This window comes from Podarcis gaigeae, assembly GCF_964106915.1.
Source record: "Podarcis gaigeae genome assembly, chromosome: 2".
In the NCBI taxonomy this organism is placed as follows: domain Eukaryota; kingdom Metazoa; phylum Chordata; class Lepidosauria; order Squamata; family Lacertidae; genus Podarcis; species Podarcis gaigeae.
The window spans coordinates 61,453,277-61,477,812 of NC_139679.1; the positions used below are offsets into that span (position 1 = coordinate 61,453,277).

At 41.6% G+C, this 24,536-nt stretch overlaps 2 protein-coding genes across 15 annotated transcripts in view; one reads left to right on the top strand and one right to left on the bottom strand.

Annotated features, from left to right (window-relative positions):
* The window catches only part of KLHL3 (kelch like family member 3), a 103,635-nt gene that overhangs the window by 63,981 nt on the left and 15,118 nt on the right, over positions 1–24,536 (bottom strand). The gene's annotated exons all lie outside the window — the stretch shown is intronic.
* Positions 74–14,052, top strand: LOC310839700 (neuropeptide Y receptor type 6-like). 13 transcript variants are annotated; one of them, XM_083728597.1, is made up of 7 exons: positions 238–401; positions 3,108–3,216; positions 7,674–7,729; positions 8,668–8,794; positions 9,994–10,106; positions 11,778–11,846; positions 13,120–14,052. In XM_083728597.1, exons 1-5 carry the CDS (start codon positions 315–317, stop codon positions 10,086–10,088), a joined length of 474 nt encoding a protein of 157 aa, XP_083584723.1. In that variant the 5' UTR covers positions 238–314; the 3' UTR covers positions 10,089–10,106; positions 11,778–11,846; positions 13,120–14,052. The 13 variants fall into 13 exon arrangements, with proteins under 13 accessions (XP_083584724.1, XP_083584723.1, XP_083584725.1 ...); XM_083728598.1 differs by lacking the exons at positions 8,668–8,794; positions 13,120–14,052 and adding an exon at positions 12,711–12,909 and having other exon boundaries at positions 74–401; XM_083728599.1 differs by lacking the exons at positions 238–401; positions 8,668–8,794; positions 13,120–14,052 and adding exons at positions 1,757–2,508; positions 5,996–6,097 and having other exon boundaries at positions 11,778–13,091.

Consider the following 24,536-nt stretch of genomic DNA (forward strand, 5'->3'; position numbering starts at 1 on the left):
GGGGAAGGGGGAGATTTTTAAAAGTAAGCTGCTGAAAAGGCCCGTGAGTGACGTCCCAAAGCACCTATCGCGTTCCGATCTTAAGACGGCCTCGTGCCGAAGGGGAAGCAGAGAAGAGAGAGAAGCCGCGCGCTAATACGGCGGCGTTCAAAGCCAACAGCCAATGGGCATTCCCGCTTGCTAGCGCGCGCTTTCCATCTGGGGCCTCTGCCGGTTGGGGGCGGGTAGAGAGGGCAGAACTGGTTTGAAAAACCGAGCGAGTGAAACTAACCACGCCTCGTTCTCGGCAGCATCGAAGAGGCGAGGTTATAACGATGCCGTTGAAGCGAATGCACCGAGTTCCGAATAATAGCTTCCTCCACCACACGCCTCCACAGAGGGAGGCACAAAGGTCGTGCCGGGTACAGGTTTCCACGTGGAAATCTGTTCACCATGCTCTTGGTTTCTGGCGGCGCTTCTGCTAGCTGCTGGCGTATGTCTGTGCGTGTCCTCACACGTACACACACCACGTGTGCGGTGCTAACAGGTTTTCGCTGAAACTTAAGTCAATAAAGAAGAGCCTGCTAGGTCAGGCCCACCCGGTCCAGCAAACTGTTCTCAACAGTGGCTGAACCAGTTGCCCGTGGGAAACCTGCAGCAAGCAGGATTCGAGCACAAGAGCACTTGCCCCTCCTGTTTCCAGCAACAAGCATTACTGCCTCCCGTCATGGAGACAAGAGCATAGGCACCGTAGCTAGTCACCATGGATAGTCTTCTAATCGCCTATTAAAGCCATTCAAGTTGATGATCATCACTGCCTCCCACCTCTCCCTAGGAAATTAAAGAAGGAAGGCTGCCTTTGTACTGGAGCGTCTTAATATACTGTAACGCCTAAAGTTAGATGTGTCCAGTCTGCCAGATAACTGCAAGTGCACAAACACAGCAGTAGGATTAAAACCTCTGTGACTGCTCTGGGGATTTCAGAGCACTGAGGATGACAAAAAGCCTGCCTGGGTGTCAGTAAAATTTACGTAAACCTAAAGCAGCTCTTTACACTGTATTACACCTTGCTGTTTAAAAGGATCCTGGGATGTCATGGATTGATTGATTGATCGCTTACATCCTCCCAACCAATTCCATCCCTAGAGTTTAGACTCTAGGGCTGAAAGGAAGCCAGCAGCAGTCTTATTTGGTTCCTGGCAGCTTAACTCCCAGTTACAGCTGTTGCAATAGCGAAGCTTGTGCAAAGCTCTCTGCAGTCAACATTCCATGGTAGCATGATGACACTGTTCATTTGCAGCCTTCAGCTGCTTTGGGGTGTATCTGGAGTGTATTTTTAAAAACCTCCCCTCCCCCATGCCCTGGATTCCCCCACTCTACAGGAATGCAAGGAGAACCTGTCCTCATTTGGGTGCCCAGAGGATCACTAAACACATCCCACTGTATGAGAGGAATAATGTTTCAGCTCTGTCCAAAATGATAAAAACAGCCCGTGACAATATAATGCTAACGACTGAACAATTTAGCATCATCAGCCAGTGTGTAGTGGTTAAGAGCGGTAGTCTCGTAATCTGGGGAACCGGGTTCACGTCTCCGCTCCTCCACATGCAGCTGCTGGGTGACCTTGGGCCAATCACACTTCTTTGAAGTCTCTCAGCCCCACTCACCTCACAGAGTGTTTGTTGTGGGGGAGGAAGGGAAAGGAGAATGTTAGCTGCTTTGAGACTCCTTCGGGTAGTGATAAAGTGGGATATCAAATCCAAACTCTTCTACTTGGCCACCTCACTGCTGCTCACTCTACCCCTAGATCGTTTATGAACAAGTTAAAAAGTACAGTTCTCAAAACTGATCCTTGAGGGACTCCACTTTTTACTCTCCATTCAGAGAACTATCCATTTATTCCTATTCTTCTTGCATCCTAACTAATTCCTGATCCACAAGAGGACCACTCTTATTCTTTGACTCCTAAACTTACTTAGGAGTCTTTGGTGAGTCTTCTACAGTTTGGCACACCTTATGGAAACACGACATCCTGTAAATGCACAAATATTTGAAAAACATTTTTCATAAGTTTGTTATAAGAAAATGTTCAGAAGTATATATGGTATTTTGATGTTTATCTCTCACTGATTTACTGGTTAGCCATAGATCTCATGAAAATATCTTCCTGACTGGGGTTTAGAGTTTGTAAGTTTGAACCATTGATGTTAAGTTGTGAGCTGATTTTATACACAAACACACACATACAACTTTAATTGCTGGGGGTTTGGGGGTGGGGGAAAGAAACCTTTAAAAATAAATGTACGTAGGTTTGCAATTATACATACTACCATCTTTTCTTTTTTTAAAAAAGAGCCTGTCAGACATTAAAAAAAGCATCACAATACCATTTTGCAGCCGCATGGTGGCAGAGCAGTATAAAATATTAGTATGATCAGTATGCGTTCATGAAGATGGATCAAAGATGTAACCAGCTTTTAGTAGTAGAACTAGAACACTTCACTTTTTTAATTCCAGCTTGTGCTGGGGGTATGTCAGAAAGAATTTCTAACAGTATTTTATGTCACACACATAAATGATTGCAACACAACTCTGCATCACAACTGGAATCCACCATACAATCTGGTACTATATTCCCAGCAATACCAGTGTTTTTGCACAGTCTCCAATGAGGCATTTGTGTGACAATATTTCTCAATAGACATGGATAAACTGCATGGGTAAGTCGCTTGGAGACTATAGGTGACTATTGCTGAATTACAACTTATTACCAAACTGAAAACTATGGAGAGACCTGGTCTGAATAGAGATATTGAACTCTTGTCTCATTACACATGCTAAAGCTGCATATTATCCCTTGCTTTTTCCTGTAGGACTAATTGCAGTCGTTAACAGTCGTCAACAGGTTTACCATACCCATTGAGCCAATCACCCATCTCCTACTACCCTTCTGAGAAATACCCCACCCCATCCTCCCACTATATATAAGGGTCTGGTGACTTCTGCTTCAGTGTATCTGAAGAAGTGTGCATGCACATGAAAGCTTATACCAGAACAAACTTACTTGGTCTATAAGGTGCCACTGGACAATTTTTTTATTTTTTTTTTATTTTATTTTTTTACCTCAGATTCCGCTTGTCAATTCAGGATGGCAAAGTTTCTGTATCAATAGGATTTCCTGCCTCGTTTTCCCAAAATGTCCTGGGGCAGGCACAAGGAAGTACAAGAAAAAGGCAGGTACAAAACAGTACATTATAAATACTTCAAAAATGCAGTATCTTCATATTCCTGAGTAAAGTTAGATACACAAAATAACTGATAAATGTGCATTTATTTTACCAAAAACAATAAACCCCACATAGAGATTGAATGGAATCTCAAACCAGCGTGTGTGTGTTTGTGTGATGCTGCAGGATACCCCAAGGGACTAGGGTCACAGCTATAGGAGATAAGCCTTATCCAAAGTACTCACCAAAACAGGCAGGGTTTTGGATGCAGCACAGTCCAAATAAACCCAGGTTAAGCACAGAGTATCAATCTAAGTCCATACATGAGCCAGAGACAGATATAGGCAACACTCCAAGATCAATATCACAGGGAGTTCAGACAAGGTACACCAAAAGAAAAGCAACTAAGAACCAAATATCGTATGATGCTTTCAAGACTCAAGAATGAGGTCTTACATACTCTGATTTCCTAAACCACACCCTAAGCACACTGAAGGCACATCAGAGGTTGCTTACTCATGAGCAAGCCCCACCTCACCCTCACTCACAATTAGACTGACAACTCTGGGTTCGGATCCAAAGCATTTGGTGCCGGCCACCTTCCATCCTGACAACTCCAGGAGTTCTTCATCAGGTTTCAACCCAGAGGACTCCTCAAGGGGATCTTCAACACTGGGTTATGGGAGGGGGTTGACGGCTGTTCAGGGTCCTTGACCTGTGATGTATCTTGTTCATCGTCTGAGGACTCAGTGTCTGGTACTAGGTCAGGGCTAGGCATGACAATGAGCATGTTGGCCCATATAGTCTGCCTTCAACCTTCATAAGCATTTAGTCAATGAACTGTAATTGAGTTGTTTGGATAGTCTTTAAACTCCTTTTAAGAGAAGGCACAAGTTGTTGTTGCTGCTGCTGCTCTTCAGGCAATTATCTCAAAACAGAAAATAAATTCATCTTAATCTGAGGTGTAAAAATAATATAATGTAGGAGACAGATCTGCATTGTTGCGTCATGAGGCAAGAACACTGTCGGCCCTACCATTTGGTCAAGTGAGGCAGTTGCTTCTGGTTGCAGATGCAGGGGGGCAGCAGGAACTCCTACAACCCCCTCCCCCAGCCATTCTCCATTGTTGAAGATCAGAGCCTGTCAGGCATCTCCTAAACTAGTCTGCTGCCCTCAGGTGGATTTGAGGTCCTGTTGTTAGTGCTAAAGTAATATTCAACTGCCCACCCAGACAGTAAAGTATCTTGTTCTGGGCCTGGCTACTAATGTTGACAGAACTATGGGCAGGGCCTCTCCCACAGATCTTGTCACAAGATGGAAGGTGATAGGAAAGCTGGTCCTTCAGTCACTTGGGCCATAAGCTATATAGGACACATGCCCAATCCTACATTGCAAACAGTGGCTAAGGGGGTCCTGCCTACCTCGATTGTCTACGCTTTGCTTCTTTCCCCACACTACCACCTCCACTGCCTCTTCCTAGGATATGAGAGCCCAGAGGAAGCAGTAGCAGATACTGAGCTCTGTGCACCTTCTGTTCCTCTCAGAGCTACAGGAGACTAAGATCTAGGGGATCCACCTGCAGTGTAATTCATAAACATCTCTACCAATGACACAGGCTGATTCAAGACATTTTGCTGCCTGAGATGGAACAGTAAAAGAACCCCAGGCAAAGTACATAGCACACAAAGACTGAAGATTATTGACTTTTCTGTTTTTCTGGGAAATAGTAGGCAGAGGTAACCCTAAGGAACCTCTCATTTAGCAACTGTCTATGCTGAGAGGAGGGTGTCTGGGAAATGACATTAAATGAGGCCTGATCTTATCCAGGCCAGAGTCTAAGTGCTAGATAACCATCAATTGTTTTAATGGTGGATGGTATGAATAAACTGAACATTAGATAAAAAGAGTCAAGAATAGATTTCTGTTGACAGAATAAATCTCTAGCTGGCCCCTGAATGTTATTGGAGATAATGGTGTGTTTTTCTGTCCTCTAGAACAAAGTTATTGAATGGGAGGATCAGAGTAAAGGATGAATACCCACACACTTTAGCTAAAATCTCCAACTAAGAAGTTTGGTGCTGAAGAGAAACCATATTGCATGGTTCAAGTCTGATTAAGTTTTATATTGTTACTGCCTTTAATCTGGGCATTCCATAATCAGTTGTTACATGAAGAGGAAATGGAAAATCAGGACCATACTGCTGATATTTCCTGCTTTATGAAAGACACAAGTCACCTTTGCTATACTGTCTTTGGGTCTAACACTTGACATGGATTCTATTTAGCAAGACTTTATCTGCAATATGCTCTTAATTCTTTCTTATCAGATTATAGTGATTATAAAGTTAGCTCCCTAATGAAGCGTGGCTATGGCCCCATTCAGCAATCTATCTGTGTTTACCCAGTGCTAAAGGCTCCTTGGATGTCGCTTTTACTCACCAATTAAACATGCCAAGGATATTCAAATACTGTAACCCAAACATAATTCTGCTATTCATTAACCTTTTTTGCAAACAGACTTAATATGGGGGTGGTGGTATTTTAGTGCTATTTTTGTTAGTAGTCCCATAAATGCTAAGAATTGCATATCAAGATTAATTACTTATTTAAACAACCATAAGGTCCTGGTCTAACTATATTGACTGGTAGCCAAGTTACTCCTTTGGAAAACTGAATATAGGTGACAACCATCACTGATCAGCAAATATTCACAGGACAATAAGAATGTAAGGAAGAGCCCTTCTGGACCAACCCAACGACCCATCTAGCACAACATCCTGTTTTCACAGTGACCTGATCAAGGATGCAGCCCAACAACAGCACTACCACCCACAAAAACTGGTGACCTTTATATATATAAATTATTCCCCAGATGCAGTTTTGGGTTGCAGGTAAGTTCCAAAGCTGAAGGCTACTTCCCCCAACGCCATATTCATTCTTAAATAAAGAATGAGATGCTGCTGAATATAAGAGGCAGGGGCAAAACATTTAATCCCATCTCTGTAGACTATGCAATGTAGAAGTCCACTCATGTATCCTTTCCCTAACCCTTCCTAGCTTTTCAGTACCATCTGTACCCTATGGTTGGAGAGGAAGTGATAAGTACAGTGGTACCTCGGGTTACAGACGCTTCAGGTTACAGACACTTCAGGTTACAGACTCCGCTAACCCAGAAATAGTACCTCGGGTTAAGAACTTTGCTTCAGGATGATAACAGAAATCTCGCGGTGGCAGTGGGAGGCCCCATTAGCTAAAGTGGTACCTCAGGTTAAGAACAGTTTCAGGTTAAGAATGGACCTCCAGAACGAATTAAGTTCTTAACCCGAGGTACCACTGTACCTCACACATATCTACAGGGGGAAAGGACACAACTATGCTTCCTTTCATTATGTCCATGATGAGAGGTATACATTAAAATATTTAACATTGTATAGCAGCACCCTCTGCTCATAGGGCCATTAGGTGTGGTAAACAAAATAAATGACGAATCCTATTTTGGTGTCAGTCCCTTCTATATGTAATATGCATAATACATATGTGTAAGAATGTGCCTAGCTTCCCATTTCAAACTGTACAGTTTTAATAACATCAATGAGATCTAATATCACAACTAATGCAATAACTGAGCTGTGCAATCTCAGCCTGCCCATTAACTCAATCTACTCTTGCCCTTCCCCCGTACCTTCAATACCCAAATAGTGATGTTTACTGACATTACAGGGTTGTTGTAGAATTACCGAGAATTGTTTGTGAAGCAATCTTGCTATACTGTATATGCCCTAAATTTTACTAGCCTGTCTCTTGAATATTAGTGTCTGTGATTCTAGACAGCAAAACAGTCGCTGCATATATACCACACTGCTCAAAAAACAGTGGCAAAAATCCCAGTTAATTTGAACAGCTTACACATAACAATAAAAAGCTTACAGTGGAAAAACAATCATGGTTTTAATTGTGCACCGCCAATGTCTCAGAAGAATAAAAGCCCAACCTCTCATCAACACAGTATATTGTATATTCCCCATATTTTAACACTGCCACATTTTACAATGGACCAATAAGCCAAATGTAAATATTTACACATGTGAAATCCAGCATGGATTTTTTTTTTAAGTAAGCAAACGTTCTGTGGAATAGATAACTGCAAATCAGGTTGCAAGATAATGCCTGAAAAAAACATTAATAGAAAAAGTGGTCCCCATGACTACTGGCCTCTCCTACTCGCTGCCTCCTTATTGGTTTCTCTCCAGAGCTTGCCTTACTTCTTAGTTTCTCTCTCAGAGCAGTGGCTCTTGACTGTGGTGATTTCAGTTCTCGGAAGGAAAAGCTCAGAGCATCAGTTTGCTTCAGAAGACCGTGAACCAAATGGGCTTTCATTTGGTTGTAGTTAAAAGGGTCAAAATACCTCTGATTCCTTTCCAAGCAAAATGTATGTCGACTGATTTTGTCAATATTTAATATGAAAAGGGAAAGAAGACTGGTCAAAGCAAGGGAGAGGAAGTGTTGTGTGGATTTTCCAAAAGGTAAGAAGTTGGGGCATTCATAAGACTTTGTTATTTTTTCTTTTACTTGCCTTGTGGACCCTGGCCAGGATCCAATCCTCCTGTGTGTGAGTGGCTGCTGCTGGGAAGGCGAGGTGAAAAAGTCCCGATACACAAGTGGGGCTTTATGTTCAGCACCATTTTGGATCCTTGTAATTGATCCCAGTCTTATACAGATGTGTAGTTTGAAGTATCTTCTCTCCCCACTCCGATGTCTAGAATTTAAGATTTCATATTACTTCATTTGAAATCTTACATTGGTCATTTTGGGGAGGTGATATCTGATCCTAAATAATTATGAGTTCAACTTTAGAAAGCAATTGTGCATGAGAATGAAAATGAATTGATTGCCCGAATTTTATGTTCATGTGATGTAATAACTATATTTTAACAGCTGCTTGAATTAAAGCTGGGTGGCAAATAACTTTTTCTCTTGTATCAAAATAAAAAACATTGTCCATGTGAATCTTTATGGAAAGGAATCATTCATTAATGCTATATTTATGAGGAATACTCTGTGTATTCCACATACAGAATACTTGACAGTAGACACCGCAGTATGTAATCATCCTTGGTATGAACATAGAATGTTGGTTTCTATCATCAGTTTTCTTAAAACTAAAATGGAAATAATAATACTGATTGCATAATGCATTGTGTGAAGAGAGACAATGTTCCTCACCTTTGATTAGAGATTGAAAAAGGGCTTCTCTCCTCCCTACATTGTTTGGATCAGGTATCTTCAACCTTTTCAGTCCCAGGAGCCACTTCTAACCCAAACATGCATCTGGGGATCTGTTTCTTAATTTTTTATTATATTGTAAAAGTGGTAGTGATTCTGTTGCAACCATTATTGGATCAGGCTGCAACCCACCAGTTGACGACCCTTTGCACATCCCTGATACAGTTTTGCACCTTAGTTTTCAGTACACATGTCGTCAGAAAATTCTACTGCTTTTGGTTTTTCACTCTCAGAGCCTTCTTCTACTGAGTTCTGTGGTTCCGGGACTGCATACTTGGGGAACTGCTTATTCTGGAGGAATCTTGGTAAAGTTCCATTCTAGCATTACTTTGAAGTAAATAAATAGTTTCAGTATTGTAGCCCCTGGTCACACTCCTACAATGTGGGTTGGGAACATATAAGGTGTTATACGCCACCTCTCTCCATAACACACACACACTGTCTCTCACTAACACATACATTTTATTTTTCAGAGTTCCTATTATATACCAAAAAGTAATAAAATGATATATATGCAAGGTAAAAAAATAAAGGCAGAAGCTAGAAATAGAGCATGTAAAAATATTTTTAAAAAATTTAAGTAACAACAACTGATATGATGGAAGCAGCATTGTAAAGAAATCTTAATTACATGACTTCTGGCATAATGAATAAAAGTAATAAAGGAAAACCAGATATCACAATTTTATTATTGAGAAAGTATTTCTATTTCCATTTTATTACGTTTGCTGGGCTTTGTAGATACCTCTCCCCAACAAAAGCCACTGTGTGTTTAATATGTGAATTTCCTTGCATGTCATAAATTTGAATGTGCTTGGTAACACTGAAACTCAGGTACAAAATACCAGCTTAAAACACAGACTGGCCTTTCCCCCCTTCTTAATTCAGATTTAAGCTGGTTTGAATGAAAACACATCAAAAAGCAGTATTTCATAAGAAACAACATGATATATAGGGATTGTAGCTAGTATCGTGTGTATGCCACTTCCCAAGCTAGTACTGTAGCGGATTCCAAGGTAGCACACTGGATGCAGAGTAAACAGGACTGTGTACGCAGCCTCAGCTAAAAACAAAGCACCCACCTGCAGAAAGTCTTTGGTTTAACACCTGGCAGGTGATAACTTGGTTTACAGTACAGCAGCTGCACCTCTACATTCATGCAGTGGAGGAGATCCTGGTTTCATCCCTTCCCTTTTACCCTCTAACTATCCACGGTTTATGTGTTAACAGTGTTATCCACCTTTTAAGAGTTCTTTTGTGTCGTATATTCCAACCCTAAAGTCAAAGATTATTGCACTCCAGCTCTGCCTAATTGCGCTCACCCACACTTTTAAGAGAAAAGTGCTATGAAGAAAAATCCTAGAAGCAGTACAGCCATTAAATTCAAAGGCCCACATCTGACTAAATGGAATTTACTCCATGAAAGCTTATGTGACCATAAAAAACCCATTACAGATAAGAATGACTGTCTGTTTAATTTGTGTTTCCTCTTAAATTTATACAGCTTGCAGCTTCCTCATCTTGGCTTTACCTTGTAACAGCAGGATACTCATTGACAGAGGCAAAGACTCCTTGATCCTGGCTTACATTTCAGTGTGACTTCATTAATGGACCACGGTGAGTTATATTTTGGCAATACAGAGGGAATGCCGGTGTATCAAGGCTCTGGAGACTCTGAAAAGTTTTGCTGTAACAGTGAAAGATGGGCAAATGAGAATTTATTGGGCTGCGTTCCTCCTTAGGTTTGGTAGCACAACCTCACATTATCAAGAAGCGTGCTGAAGCCTAAATCCAAAACAATGAGCCAACACACTGAGCTGAGTTTTTGCCTGAATATATGTGGGGCTTCTGGAGGGAGAAGAGAAATCTCTAGACCACACTTTCCCCAGATATTTTCCTGTGGTAGCCAGGTGTTATCTGCCTACATATTGCACTTGCAGGCCTCCAACATCCTCTGTACTTAGATGCTGACCCCTTTGTCCATCCATTCTCACTTCTGAAACTTAACTTTAAAAGTGATAATTTGATAGGTGTCTTTATGTGTCCATACTAACTACCTGGAGAAACACTCTCTCCCCAGGACCTCTCATCCCTGATCTGGTAAGGCCAGCTGTAATTGATAAAGTATTTTTGTATCAATGTGGCTTGATATTGAATTATGGTTTTAATGCTTTTATTGAATCTTATGGTTTAAATGTGCATGTCGTAAACCACCCTGAGATCTTAATTGACAAAGGGCAGTTAGTAGGTAAATAATGCCAATGAACTCACTAGCCACATTAAGCATCACATCATTCATCTACAGGACCTTTTTAGGATTTAGCACTTGGAGGTGCAAGACAGCATATGAATATGAAACCTCTTTGCAAAATGTCAGGGTGACATGCACTGTAAGAAACTGGATTTTTATTTTTATTTTGGATTTAAAGAACAAGAGTTAGAATTTTGCACTCTAAATGATCTGAATAGAAAAACAATTATATGGGTTAAACAAATAAGCATCAAAGATCTTCATTTGTGTACTTTATTCTGATTGGTGTGTGTGTGTATGTGTGTGTGTGTGTGTGTGTGTGTGTGGTGTGTGTGTGTGTAGAATACGGATATTGCTGTTAGGCACTGAGACAACAGGGAGGCAGCAGTACGGCACTGAGTTGCAATCCTAAACATACATACTAGAAAGTAGGTCACATTGATTCTTAACGCACTTACTTCTAGTAAACATGCTTAGAATTGGACTGTTGAGATCTGATTCAGCCGTTCCAGCACATATGCAGGGATGGTTATCCCTTCAATGTCAGGAACACTCCCATACACACACACACAAACACACACACCTGTTGCCTGCGCAAAGCTGTCAACAACAGTAAAGTAAATCCGGTGTATCAGCTCACAAGGAGCTCAGTGTATGAACTGGAACTAAACACCACTTTATCTAGGGCAACTGATAGGATGTAGGTTCAGTCTTTAAGTCTATGAGTTTAAAGACAGCAGTGTTATTTTTCAAAATCCAAGTTTGCAGTTTGGGAGAAGAACAAGAAATTATGCCCCCAAAAGGTTAATCTCAACAGTGTGTAATTGAGTGCATATCCACTCCCAACACATGTATGCTCAAAATTCATGCAGGGTCATATATCACCAGGAAATGGTTCTCAAAGGGTTTGTTTTTCTTGAAGTATTCCTGCTGCTGAGACGCTCCAAAAAGCAATTAAAAGAAGCAAATAATGTTGGGAAAGTGTGTGTGTGTGTGGTGGTGGGGACTTTCAATCTAAATTATGTTTGTGATTTCAGGGGTGTTTCATGAAGGATAAAACAAAAACATTCAAGAGCCTGGCATGGATCCGTCTGCTGCAAACAGCAGTAAGTTGCAGTTTTCACACTTTGAATCCTGCTTGCCATCTATTCCTGCAATCTTCTTGCTCATCACAGCTTACGCTGTAGTCATGCTGGTGGGGCTCCTTGGCAACCTTTGCCTAATTATTATCATCAGGAAACAGAAAGAAAGCCAGAATGTCACCAACATTTTGATCGCCAACCTCTCCCTATCTGACATCTTCGTTTGTGTCATGTGCATCCCTTTCACTGTTGCGTACACTTTGATGGATTACTGGGTGTTTGGAGAAGCCATGTGTAAAATATCTAATTTTGTACAAAGTATGTCTGTCACTGCCTCTACATTCTCACTTGTGTTAATTGCTGTCGAGAGGTATCAGTTAATAGTAAACCCGCGAGGTTGGAAGCCTAGAATTTCACATGCATTTTGGGGAATTATCTTCATTTGGGCCTTTTCTATAGTACTGTCGACTCCTTTTTTTTTATTCCACCAAGTCACTGATGACCCCTTTAGAAACCTTTCTTCCCACAGTGATATTTATATGAACAAAGTTGTCTGCGTCGAGGTATGGCCATCCCTTGAGGAGAGGCGTAGCTTTACCACAACAATGTTAGTTTTCCAGTACTTCTTACCACTAGGGTTTATTTTCGTCTGTTACATGAAGATATTTGTGTGCCTTCAGAAGAGGCATGGTAAAGTGGATAAGATAAGGGAGAATGAGGTCAGACTAAATGAGAGTAAAAGGATTAATATTATGTTGATTTCAATTATTGCAACCTTTGGGGCATGTTGGTTACCGCTGTACATATTTAACGTTGTGTTTGACTGGAACCACGAGGCCCTGATCAACTGCCACCATAATGTGGTCTTTACTTTGTGTCACTTGGTAGCCATGATTTCGACGTGTGTCAATCCAATCTTCTATGGATTCCTCAACAAGAATTTTCAGAAAGATTTGGCTAGTCTGCTTCACAATTTCAAATGCTATGAATCTCAAGGGTTGTTTGAGAACATTGCCCTTTCAACTCTGAACACCGATGTGTCAAAGGGATCCTTTAAGCTGAACAACATGCCTTCGAATATCTGAAATGGGCGACCTTTGAATCATTTACATGTCTTTGTCATGAATTACTGTACTGCCAAGTTACTCTTATATGGAAGTGTGGCCTTCTGGCTCTTGTCAGCAAAGTCCTGTTCTCAGAGTGAAATCAAAAGCCTACCTGAATATTAATGTATCATTCAAATGAATAAACCAAATTGGATTAATAATATTTATTAACACCCCCATATTTATTAAAGACCTTTACAGGAGCTTCCAATGTTGCAGTGCTAGAAAACTGGAAGTGTGGGAAGGAAAATCTGGAAAAGGAGATGCCACTTGGCTTGGAAGATGATGCAATATCCTGTGTGGGCTGTACCACCTGCATTTTCCTCATGGTTCTCCTGGTCTGCCTGAATCAGTACTTCTGACAAAGGCCCCTTGACTACCTTAACATAATACCAATAATTAGTATCTTAAGCAACTGACTCTTATTGTCTGAATTCAACAGATAATCTCCTTCTAAGAATTCCTTATGTGAAGCCATTTCCCTTTCTTTTCCCTTACTGTGCCCCCCCCCACTCTGTTCTCAAATCTGCTCTGGAAGGTGGAGGGAACCTAGAACAGATTTAGGGAGTGCATGGGGGAGGTGGGGACGGGAATCCCATTGCACAGCAGAAACCATACTGCTCACTATGCACATTCAACTACTATGTTGAATACAACCCATCATCTGTCCACTGATGCACTAGGTAATATGTCATTCTGACAGGTGCTGGATTGTATCAAACTCAATAACTGTGCATGCAGGACAACTTCTGTGAGTGCAATGGAACTTGCTCTCCACCCCCCAACACACTCCCTTTCCCAAATCTGCTATGGATTTCCCCCCAATGCTCTGAGTCCCATCAGTGGAAGCCCAGCACAAGGATCTATAGCTGAGATAGCTTTGTCAGTTTGAGCACCACCTTGGGAAAGGATTCCTACATTGCAGGAGGGTTGGACTAGATGCCCCTTGTGGTCCCATCCAACTCTACAATTCTGTTATTCTATGCTTGTCCCCACTCTCCCTCATCACATGATGGATTAAAACCCCTGAATAATGCTTGCATATGGTAGAAATTCCCTGCCCACCTAGCAGTTTGAAAGCACATCAAGGTGCAAGCAGATAAAAAGGTACCGCTCCGGCGGGAAGGTAAATGGTGTTTCCGTGCACTGCTCTGGTTTTGCCAGAAGCGGCTTACTCATGCTGGCCGCATGACCTGGAAAACTGTCTGTGGACAAACCTAGCTGTCAGGGGTCCTTTACCTTTGTGGTAGAAATGTTTGAATACATATCCTCAATCCTTAAATGCAATGAATATGTGTTCTGACCACTTCCACCACTGCAATGTATGTCTGTCTCTAGTCTGACCACTATTGTTGAAAACGATGTGAGGAATGTTCAGGGTCCTTTTCTTTTCAATTAAGGTAATTCTGTTCTTTCATTCATAGACATGGTTGCTGTATTTTTACTATGTTGCTTCCTATGTCCTGAATAGCAGTCTGACATGCAAAATTAAAGAAGATAAAGGATGGGGGGGGGGGGGATTTTACATCCTAAAGGTCTGCATGTCAAGCTAGTATTCAGGATACAGGGAAAGGATGATGACTTGAAATCCTATTGACAGAACTGTTGCCCTATTGATATAACTCAATAGCATATCACTGATTTCTCTGGCATTTGCTTTCGAATAAGTATACCTAGGATTGCAGACTGGGAGAATTTATGTTATGTTTCATCCTATAATAAAATACAGGAACTTGTAAGAGAAGTTCATTTTTCTGCAACACTTCATCCTTTTTAATGTAAAAAGCCTACCTGTGCTGCCCTCGGGCAGGGTGTAAAACTACACCAGTATTTTTCATCTGCAGCTTAATTGCTGTATCTTTGAATGCCCACATTCTTTTCTAAGAAGGAATACATGCTTTTCCACCTTTGTTTGAAAACATGAATGTGACAGAAACGTTTCCAAAACAGCCATTAGTTTAAGACAGATAGATTGGAGCCAGCCACAAGAAGCTATCGTGTTTACAAGGCAAAGACAGGTTTGAACTGCTTAAAAGATCATGAATCCAGTGGAACTCTGAAGAGAGAAATCCAGTTAAAGTGAAACTATACAGAACATTTCAGACTAATACAGAGTGAAAAAAGAATCTAATAACATGAACACTTGATACCTGAGTGCAAACTATATTTCTATGAAAAGCAGCTGCCTCATCTAACCTCTGTGTGACTTCAGACTGGTTTTATTGACAAATAATGGTACAGTAATCGTATCTGTGGTAATGTACATTTGACTGGAACTGTTTAGATGTCATTTCTATTTATGATTCTAACAACATGTTTCAACTGTGGGGAACTGTTGGTATTTACATCTATTTTTTTGTATACCAAATGTTGTACAACTTTATATTAGTCTTGTGGTTTCGAGTGCTAAATTTTGTATGCCACTGTGAGCCGTATAAATATTCACTCTGAAATATATCAATTATATCAAAATAACATAAAGATTGCCTTGCTAAGGATGTTCAAAGATTCATAAACACCAGGACTATGACCAGGCTCCAAAGAAGTAACTGCACTACTCTTTAGGGCTCCAAGTAACCTTCCCACTGCAGTCCTAAGCATGTTTACTCAAATCAGCTGATGGAATGAAAGCCGTATATCTCAACTGGGAGGTTCAACATGAAATGAGGGAAAGGCACAGGAGGAAGCAAGACTGGCTGGCATTCAGCCTTAAATATATTTACTTACAAATCAGTTGACAAGTTAGTGCGCTTAAGGTCACAGCCCAAAGACCAAAGAGTGTATAGTTATAATTTATAGCTGTCCATTATTTAATATTTACTAAATGAGTGATAGAGCAGGGTTGGGGAAACTGTGGCCCTCCATAGACTTTACTTCTTGCATCAGCTCCACTCAACATGGCCAGTGGTCAAGGATGATGAGGGTTGTCATCCGACACTTAAGATAGCAACAGGTTCCCCATCCCTGTGCTAGAAATGTGGAAACAGAGCTGACTGTCTCTTTAAGACCCACTCACACTCCCATTTATCCTGTGATTACAAGTCACAGGTCTGAGAGGATTGTTTTTTTTGGTCCCACTGCTTTTCTTGGGAAAATCTGCTGTTTACTGCTGAACTGGGAAAACGTTAATCCGCAGAAAACATAGAGATGGAATTTTAACCCCTTTCAGACCTGTGACTTGAAATCATAGGACAAAGTGTGGACGGGCCCCTGATTTCAGGGCCCTTTTAATTTGGGAGGTGGTAAAGCCTGGAAGTGAAAAGATGAAGTATATCCATTGTAGCACCTTTGGATATATTAGAAAGATTTTTAATATCTGTTTCCTGCAAGTTTTGCTTGCTTTTGTTTAGTACAACTTTAATGGATACGATTGCTTATGACTATCAGTGGTCGTTAGTTATGCAATGAGCACATATGATAGCAGCATTACTAAGTGTGTATTTTCAGTGTGTTAGCTTGCTGCTGTGTTATTGACAGAAGGTAAAAGCAGAGTGAAAAAAATGTCTGCCTGTTGCGCAAATGCATTATACGCTCCTGCTCTGGGAAGCTCATTGTTAAACATTTCAAATGACATTAAGTCTAAATAAATTTCCAAGTTTCAAATCCTGCCTCTCCAGCTGACTGTGATTTTTACTCCTGATTTGCAGAAACTCGGAAGTTTCGCTTGTGGGCACAGAGGATCCTGTTCCATTGCTATCACACATTCCAAATGAGACTCGCATTCTAAATGAGACTCGTTTTCAGGTGGGATTTGATCACACACTAGCAAATTCAGATCGCACAATTGAAGCTGATATGGTGCTGCTGCATAACAAATACACTTCTCTGCAAAATGGGACTGTCTTCATCTTAAGAAACATATGGGGAAATGCACTGGAAAATGTGGGGTAACATTTGCCTGTTGCAAAGTCATTTAACCTCCCTATGAACAAATCCAGATGGGTGCTCAATAACCAGGTCCTTTGGAAGCAATGTGAGTTAAACCGAGAGTGCCTTCTTAACAACCAAGCTTGTGCCACTCCCACATTGTCTTTCTCAATGCCTTCTGCTATTATTTATCCATTTATTTATTTCATAAAATTTATACACTGCTTTATTTTAAAAGATCTCAAGGAGGTTTAAAAGAAGATAAAACAATAAAATAAAGAATTTACAACCCTACTTTGAAACATACAGAAGTTAAAGCACCAAAACAGATTACAATTATCTCAACTTTCTAAGCCTCTGGGTAAAGGTAAAGGGACCCTGATCTTAGGTCCAGTTGCGAACGACTCTGGGGTTGCGGCGCTCATCTCGCTTTATTGGCCGAGGGAGCCGGCGTACAGCTTCTGGGTCATGTGGCCAGCATGACTAAGCCGCTTCTGGTGAACCAGAGCAGCGCACGGAAATGCCATTTACCTTCCCGCCAGAGCAGTACCTATTTATCTACTTGCACTTTGACGGGCTTTTGAACTGCTAGGTGGACCGGAGCTGGGACCGAACAACGGGAGCTCACCCTGTTGTGGGGATTCAAACTGCCGACCTTCCGATCGGCAAGCCCTAGGCTCAGTGGTTTAGACCACAGCGCCACCCACGTCCCTAAGCCTCTGGGTAGGTTTCTCTAAACAATAATGTTTTTAGCAGGCTCCAAAAAGAGTGCAGTGAAGGCACCGAAGCATTAACACCTTGAAATGCAGTGAGGTTGTCCCTCACTCCGCTGCCTTTCAAGTTGTATTTCCACATGGCTGTGTACACCAGAGTGGGGGCAGAAATGTCTTCAAACATTAAGGGAGTCCCCAACACCCGCCCCCTGTCCCCCCCCCCCAAACAGTACTTCTGTCTTGTCAGGATTCAGCCTCAATCTGTTAGCCGCCATCCATCCTCCAACTGCCTCCAGGCACTCACAGAGGACATTCACTGCCTTCACTGGTTCTGATTTAAAAGAGAGGTAGGTAATAACAACAACAACGACAACAATAATAATAATGGAGGAATTCAACATGCATTTCAGTTTGCTAGACTCAACAACCCCCTCTCTCCTTCCCCCATGCACTGTTCTGAGAGTTCTCCCACACACACCTAAGCCACTTTTGGGGAGCATGGAGGGCAGACAGGGGTGAGGGGGAAAGCCCTGTTCAGCATGCAGAAATCTTTGCTCAGGATTTCCACTGATGAGACTCATTGGGTGAATTCCACTCCATAACAATAACACCCTACTCAGGCCTCATACTCACATGTAAGTAGAACACATGAGTCGAGGCAGTGAGGATAAGTATTCTACATCTGGGGCTACTTATCTCCCCTGCCATCCATAATTGAAGGGAAGCCATCTGCAGTGCAGACAGAGCCTCTTGTACTTGTGGAGACACTCCGATCCCACCAGTATGTAGAATGGTGTTTTTCTGGGGTTCTGCTTTAGGTCCACACTCATGTGTTCTACATCCTTGTAAGTATAATGCCAGATAAGTGCTAGTGCCTCATACATGTGCCAAAACCAGTCAATTCTAACCATCTAGCCAGCCCTGCAGGTAGGATTTCTGGGAATGCTAGGCATCCTTCCTCAATTTTAAGCATACTACCAAACTACCTAAATTTTGTCTCCGTACCTTGCCGCTTCCCCATGGCTTTTTTGCCTCTGTTCCCAACATTTTCAGAAGGTACTTGTGTCAGCTTTTTGCCACAAACACTGCAAAGAATCTTGTGCCACCTTAAATACTAGCGCACAGGTTTTGTAACATACACATACGCCCAAGAGACTCAGTGGTTTAGGCCACAGCGCCACCATGTCCCTTTATGTGTTCTAAGTACAGTACTGGTACTCAAGGGATACTTTTAAAAGGGATATAAACTTTGTTTTACCACAGAAATGAGAGAAATTTACCACAGAAATTAAGGGTCAACAAAGCAATCTTTGTGCTTTTATAACCTGAAAATCAGATTTTTTTTCCAACTGAGCATTTATTTAGCCTCCTGAACTAGTATTGTGCTTTTTGGACAGCAGCAGTTAATTTGATTTTTGGGTTGTGGTAACATATAAGGCATTCATACTGCAGCTGCTAATTCAATTTCTTGAAAGGTAAGGGGCACACACACAACAGTTCTGTATTCTTGAAAATTTAATTTGATGCTCCAAAATATTTTTTAATAAGATTTGACACAATAGCTTGTCCTTGGGTTATCAGACGTTCAGAATATCACACAGTTGAGTGACCTCAGTTTCATTTCCCTGTACCATTCCAAACTTAGGCTGACACAACTTGTGCCTACTAATTTTTCCTCTCAGTAGGCTTTACAGCTACAAATCCATTTTTTCCTCAGAAGTCTGCCTCAACATGCCTGACTTTCACTGCAATGTGTCAGTCATTGCATAGTATATTGACAGCACCGTCTATGAGTGCTGGTTTCCCCTTATCTTTTGGTTCAGTTCTCTCACAGGGAATCCAGCTGTGAATATAACAGAATGACTCAAAAATAAAGACAAAAAATTATTAAATGCGGGATTATGGATTATGAAACTGATATATAAACCAGCCATTTATGTAATTAGGGATGGTGGGTGAAGCAAGAAGGAAGTGATTTAATGTCTTGAATACCAGGAGCGGGTGGGCAAGGTGGGGATGATAGTCTGTAGTAGCAAAAGTGACAATGGGACTACTTGAGACTCCATAAAAACTAACATTTGTTCCAACAAACATTTGTAGGTCCACTTCTCAGACTTTATTAAATTTATCTAGTCAGAAGAGTACCTTTAATGCAGCCTAATGGCTTTGCACATAGTGCAACCCAGTGGGATTTTCTGTACTTTTTATTTAAACAGGAGATAGGACGCTATGTTGCAAAACATGTATTATACAGGGTGAGAATGATCTGCTCTCCCAGAAACATAACCTAAACCCCCCTCAGGCTGCAAGAACTCAGTTCATTATTATTTTGAACCTGGCCTGAGTATCTAGACATCCTCATATACTGAACAGATGTATATACATATTCGGTCCCATAAACCTTACACAATTTCGTATTTCAAATACTGTAATGATAATTCAATTGGGCTGTGAAATATGAGCTGATATCCTGAACAAATCACAGAATCATAGAGTTGTAGAGTTGGAAGGGACCTGAGGGTCATCTAGTCCAACCCCCTACAATGCAGGAATCTCAGCTAAAGCACCCATGACAGATGGCCTTGCAACCTCTGCTTAAAAACCTGCAATGAAGGAGAGTCCACAACCTTCTGAGGGAGTCTGTTTGACTGTTGAACTGCTCGGAAATCCCAGATATCCTGCAAGTGCTTAACTTAATTTAGAGCATTACGCACCAAAGGATTCCAGAAGACTGCCATTGCACATATTTATGGTGGGAAAATCTGGGGCAAATGAAGTCCTGTGATAATGTTGAGCCTTAATGGACTGGTGCCTGCAGGTAACATTATACCTACCTAGCAAGATGCAAAGCAAATTTAACAGAAGTATCATTTGTTTGATTATTCTAAGTATTATAATAATAAAGAATTGTTATTTTTATATTGGCCTTCAGATATATTTCCAAGACGATTTTACAAAAAGAACAACGACAACTCAAACGGAAATACAAGGTATAGAAAAGGCAAAATTCACAAACTAATAAAGGCAGCACAAGTGTGAAATTCGTATGCTGACCATACGAATGTTTGGCCTTTGAGGCTCCAACATTGGTGCAAAAACAAACAAACAAACAAAGTGTTTTCAAGCAGTATAAAAAATGAGCATGTATTAATTATACATTTTAATGTACCATACAGTGAAAGACCAGAGCTCTTATGTAAACAGCTGTGACTGGTCAATGGAATGCTTTCCCTCGGTATTTCATAATAAAGGCTGTTCTGAATCAAATATTATTTTCCTTTGGGAGCCCAGGAACTCACATTATTATTTTTGAAGAAAAGGCTGCTTTAAAAAAGAAGAAGAAGAAAAGAAGAACTGCAGCAGTGGACAGATTGCTTCTTAATAAGGCTTGAACATTTGGGCCCCTGGAGCAGCTTCTTTCATTACAGCTCCTAGCTTCCCTGTTCCACTCCTACTACGTATTCCAAAAAGAAAAAGAAAAGAAAAGCCTTCAGTTATATTTACAAGTTATTTCTTTTCTCCCAGGAGGTTAAGTAGGACACATTGTGGCCGTGCAGGCAGAGTGGGAGGGCAGCAAAGCAGATTGCTTAAATCCCACTGAAATCGATGGGATGTGAAGAACCACAGACCTAGCAACAAGTCCCATTGTCATAAGGTCTCCATTTGCTTCCCTCTGCCCCCATTTTAGCATGAATGAACGGAAACCTGTAAAACAAATAATGAAATACAAAACAACATTCAGCTTATCTTATACACAATGTTCTGAAGGCTACAGAAGATGGAGAAGCACTCTGAGGTGATGTGGTGTGCGGTGGAGTGAAGGGAAGGGAAGGGAAGGGAAGGGTGGAGTGGGTAAGTATCCCAGATACAAACTGCTTGTGGTGGGGACAGTATCCTATCCTATCCTATCCTATCCTATCCTATCCTATCCTATAGAGGTGCTGTTGAAAGGATAAAGTGAGATAATTACTTCATGTACCTCCTTGGCATCTTTGAGGAGGGGCAGGATGCAAGCAGGACTGGAATGCTGAGCCACCTGCTGAGGCCCACGCCCACTGCTGAGCCCCATAGCCTCCCAGCCTCCTTGTGGCACTGCCTGTTCACCTGGCCCTTCTGCAATGATAAGCGTCACGAGACTGAACACCAGTCCTGTTGCACGCTCCCTCTGGAAGGTTCTGCAGATTGCATCCAGAAACAGAGGGCAAGTGGATGGGCAACAGTGACTGTGGGAAGAAGGAGGTAGGCTCACTGATGCCACCTTGTGTGAGCCCCTTCCCTTCAAAAACCAGGAAGTGCCCAAATCTGAATGTACCATCATAGTACTGTAATGGAGGAACAGTTAGAAAGGAAATGCAGCCAAGTCTATACAAAATGCTACACAGAAACCCCAGTCTGCCCTGCCACATATCTGGAATTAGTGGGGTGTGCTTTCAGACCAGAGATTTGATCTGCTGAGCAGATATGAACATCAGCACCTCTCCACTGAGTAAATTCAGTGTCACGTCCACAGACCTTCAATCCCTTGGTGTGTCTGTTTTTAATCTTATTACTTTTCCTCCACCCCTCTCTCCTTTAAAAGAGGTTATTAATGAAATTGTGTCTTTGTTCCAAGCTACACTTTTTTTCTGAAAGACAAACCTTTGAAACATGTCTTCAGTTGTTCCCAAGCAAGCCTACAGCTTTCTGCTTGGTGTTGCAGCTTTATGTTTTCTGTGAAACATTTTTAAACCCTTCTTATCAAACCATTAATTCATAGATTTAGGTAGGTAGCCATGTTGGTCTGACACAGTCGAAATATATATATATATATATATATATATATATGCTTTCGTAGATTTTCACGGGTACAGGAATGCAGGTTTTGGTGTCCTCGGGTGTCTTCCCGTGTAAAAGTTGGGGTGTCTAGGCGACGTTTCGACGAGGTCTCACTCGTCATCTTCAGGCTGGTGCTTTCGGCTTCTTGTTACTGGAACAGAGCGGGATCTCAATGTTTGAGTTCCTATAAATACTGTAGAGGGGGTGTGGTGTCTAGCCTCCAATGTTCTGGGCAGAGAGGAAGTTCCCAGGCTAGTGTGCCTTTTCTTCTTTTGTTCCTTAATTACTTGAGAGATACCTTGAGTGATTTCTTGAGTGATATCCTGAGTACCACTTAGGTGGGTCATTAGGTGTGGATTAGTTGCTAAAGTCTTTGTGTCTTGACCTCTTGAACTTTGTGAAGAGTTTTCCTGAGAAGATGGCTGTATTGCACTTAGTTGTGCTTTGGCTTGGCTTCGTGTATAGGGGCGAGCTGTGGTTTTGTGGCTTGTGTCAGCCAGATCTGTGTAGGGATTGCAGGGGGGTGCAGCATCCGGAGGTGCCACCATGGAAATTAGCCCTCCCCACAAAAACTGACACCAGATCCAGAGGCACACAGAACGCCAACACCAATCAACCACACCAGACCCAAACCCAGACCCTCTCCACAGATGAATTACTGACACCATCCAGTAGCCAATCCATGGTGGCACCTCCGGATGCTGCACCCCCCTGCAATCCCTACACAGATCTGGCTGACACAAGCCACAAAACCACAGCTCGCCCCTATACACGAAGCCAAGCCAAAGCACAACTAAGTGCAATACAGCCATCTTCTCAGGAAAACTCTTCACAAAGTTCAAGAGGTCAAGACACAAAGACTTTAGCAACTAATCCACACCTAATGACCCACCTAAGTGGTACTCAGGATATCACTCAAGAAATCACTCAAGGTATCTCTCAAGTAATTAAGGAACAAAAGAAGAAAAGGCACACTAGCCTGGGAACTTCCTCTCTGCCCAGAACATTGGAGGCTAGACACCACACCCCCTCTACAGTATTTATAGGAACTCAAACATTGAGATCCCGCTCTGTTCCAGTAACAAGAAGCCGAAAGCACCAGCCTGAAGATGACGAGTGAGACCTCGTCGAAACGTCGCCTAGACACCCCAACTTTTACACGGGAAGACACCCGAGGACACCAAAACCTGCATATATATATATATATATATATATATACACGTCCAGTAGCACCTTAGAGACCAAATAAGTTTGCTCTTGGTATAAGCTTTCATGTGAATGCACACTTCTTCAGATACCTAATTCATACATAATTCATCTGTCTCTTTCTGGCTATGTCCTTAAATATTTCCCATGAGCACACAAAATTACACTATACCAGCTGCCTAGCACCCAACCTGGTGCCCTGGCCTAAAACTCCCATCATCCTCTGACAGCACATTTGTGCTAGCTGAGGCAGACAGGAGTTGCATTCAAAAACATGTGGACGGCATCAGGTTGGGGAAGACTGGTCAAGTGTCCCAGCTAACTCCAAAGGCAGCAGCTCTCCACAATCTTGGACTGAACTGTTTCTCCACCTTCTATAATAATAATAATTGTTTTTATTGTTACCCTGTCCATCTGACTGGGCTGCCCAAGCCACTCTGATATCCTTTAGCTAGAAAGTGAACTTGAGACTTATGTAGTCAAACTGTAAGTTCTATCACTAAGTCATCACAGGGTGATAGATAGTTTAGTGATAAAACTTTAGAAAATCCTGTATCAATGGTATTTAACAACTCCATACAAAGTTGGATGTACCCAACAGCAGAACTGTAACTGCTAGAAATGCAATGTACGCCAGGCAGATTTTAAGCATCTATTTGGGCACTGCCTTTTTTATGTTGAATAATCTAGATTTACTGGAGCACAGCCTGTAATTTTATTGCAGAAATAATTAGATAGTCATTGCCATAAAGCTGCAAAATATTAACATGAAATTATTTAAAAGACAGGAAGTCTTGGGAGTACAGCATTATTAAATTTAGTCTCTGCTGCTAAAGCTTGGGGCAGGGAAGACAGCACCTCAAGTTTCAGAAAGGTTTTAAAATATCCAGGGAATTGTAACATTGACTAAATTGACATATGCAGAACGGCAACAGATTTCTTTGAATGATGGGGTTTTTTAAAAAAAGAATATTCTGGAAGGACTAAGCACCATGATTTGGTTAAAA

Coding starts and splice junctions, on each gene's coding strand:
- LOC310839700 (XM_083728599.1), top strand. CDS start 11,822: ATGGATCCGTCTGCTGCAAACAGCAGTAAGTTGCAGTTTTCACACTTT.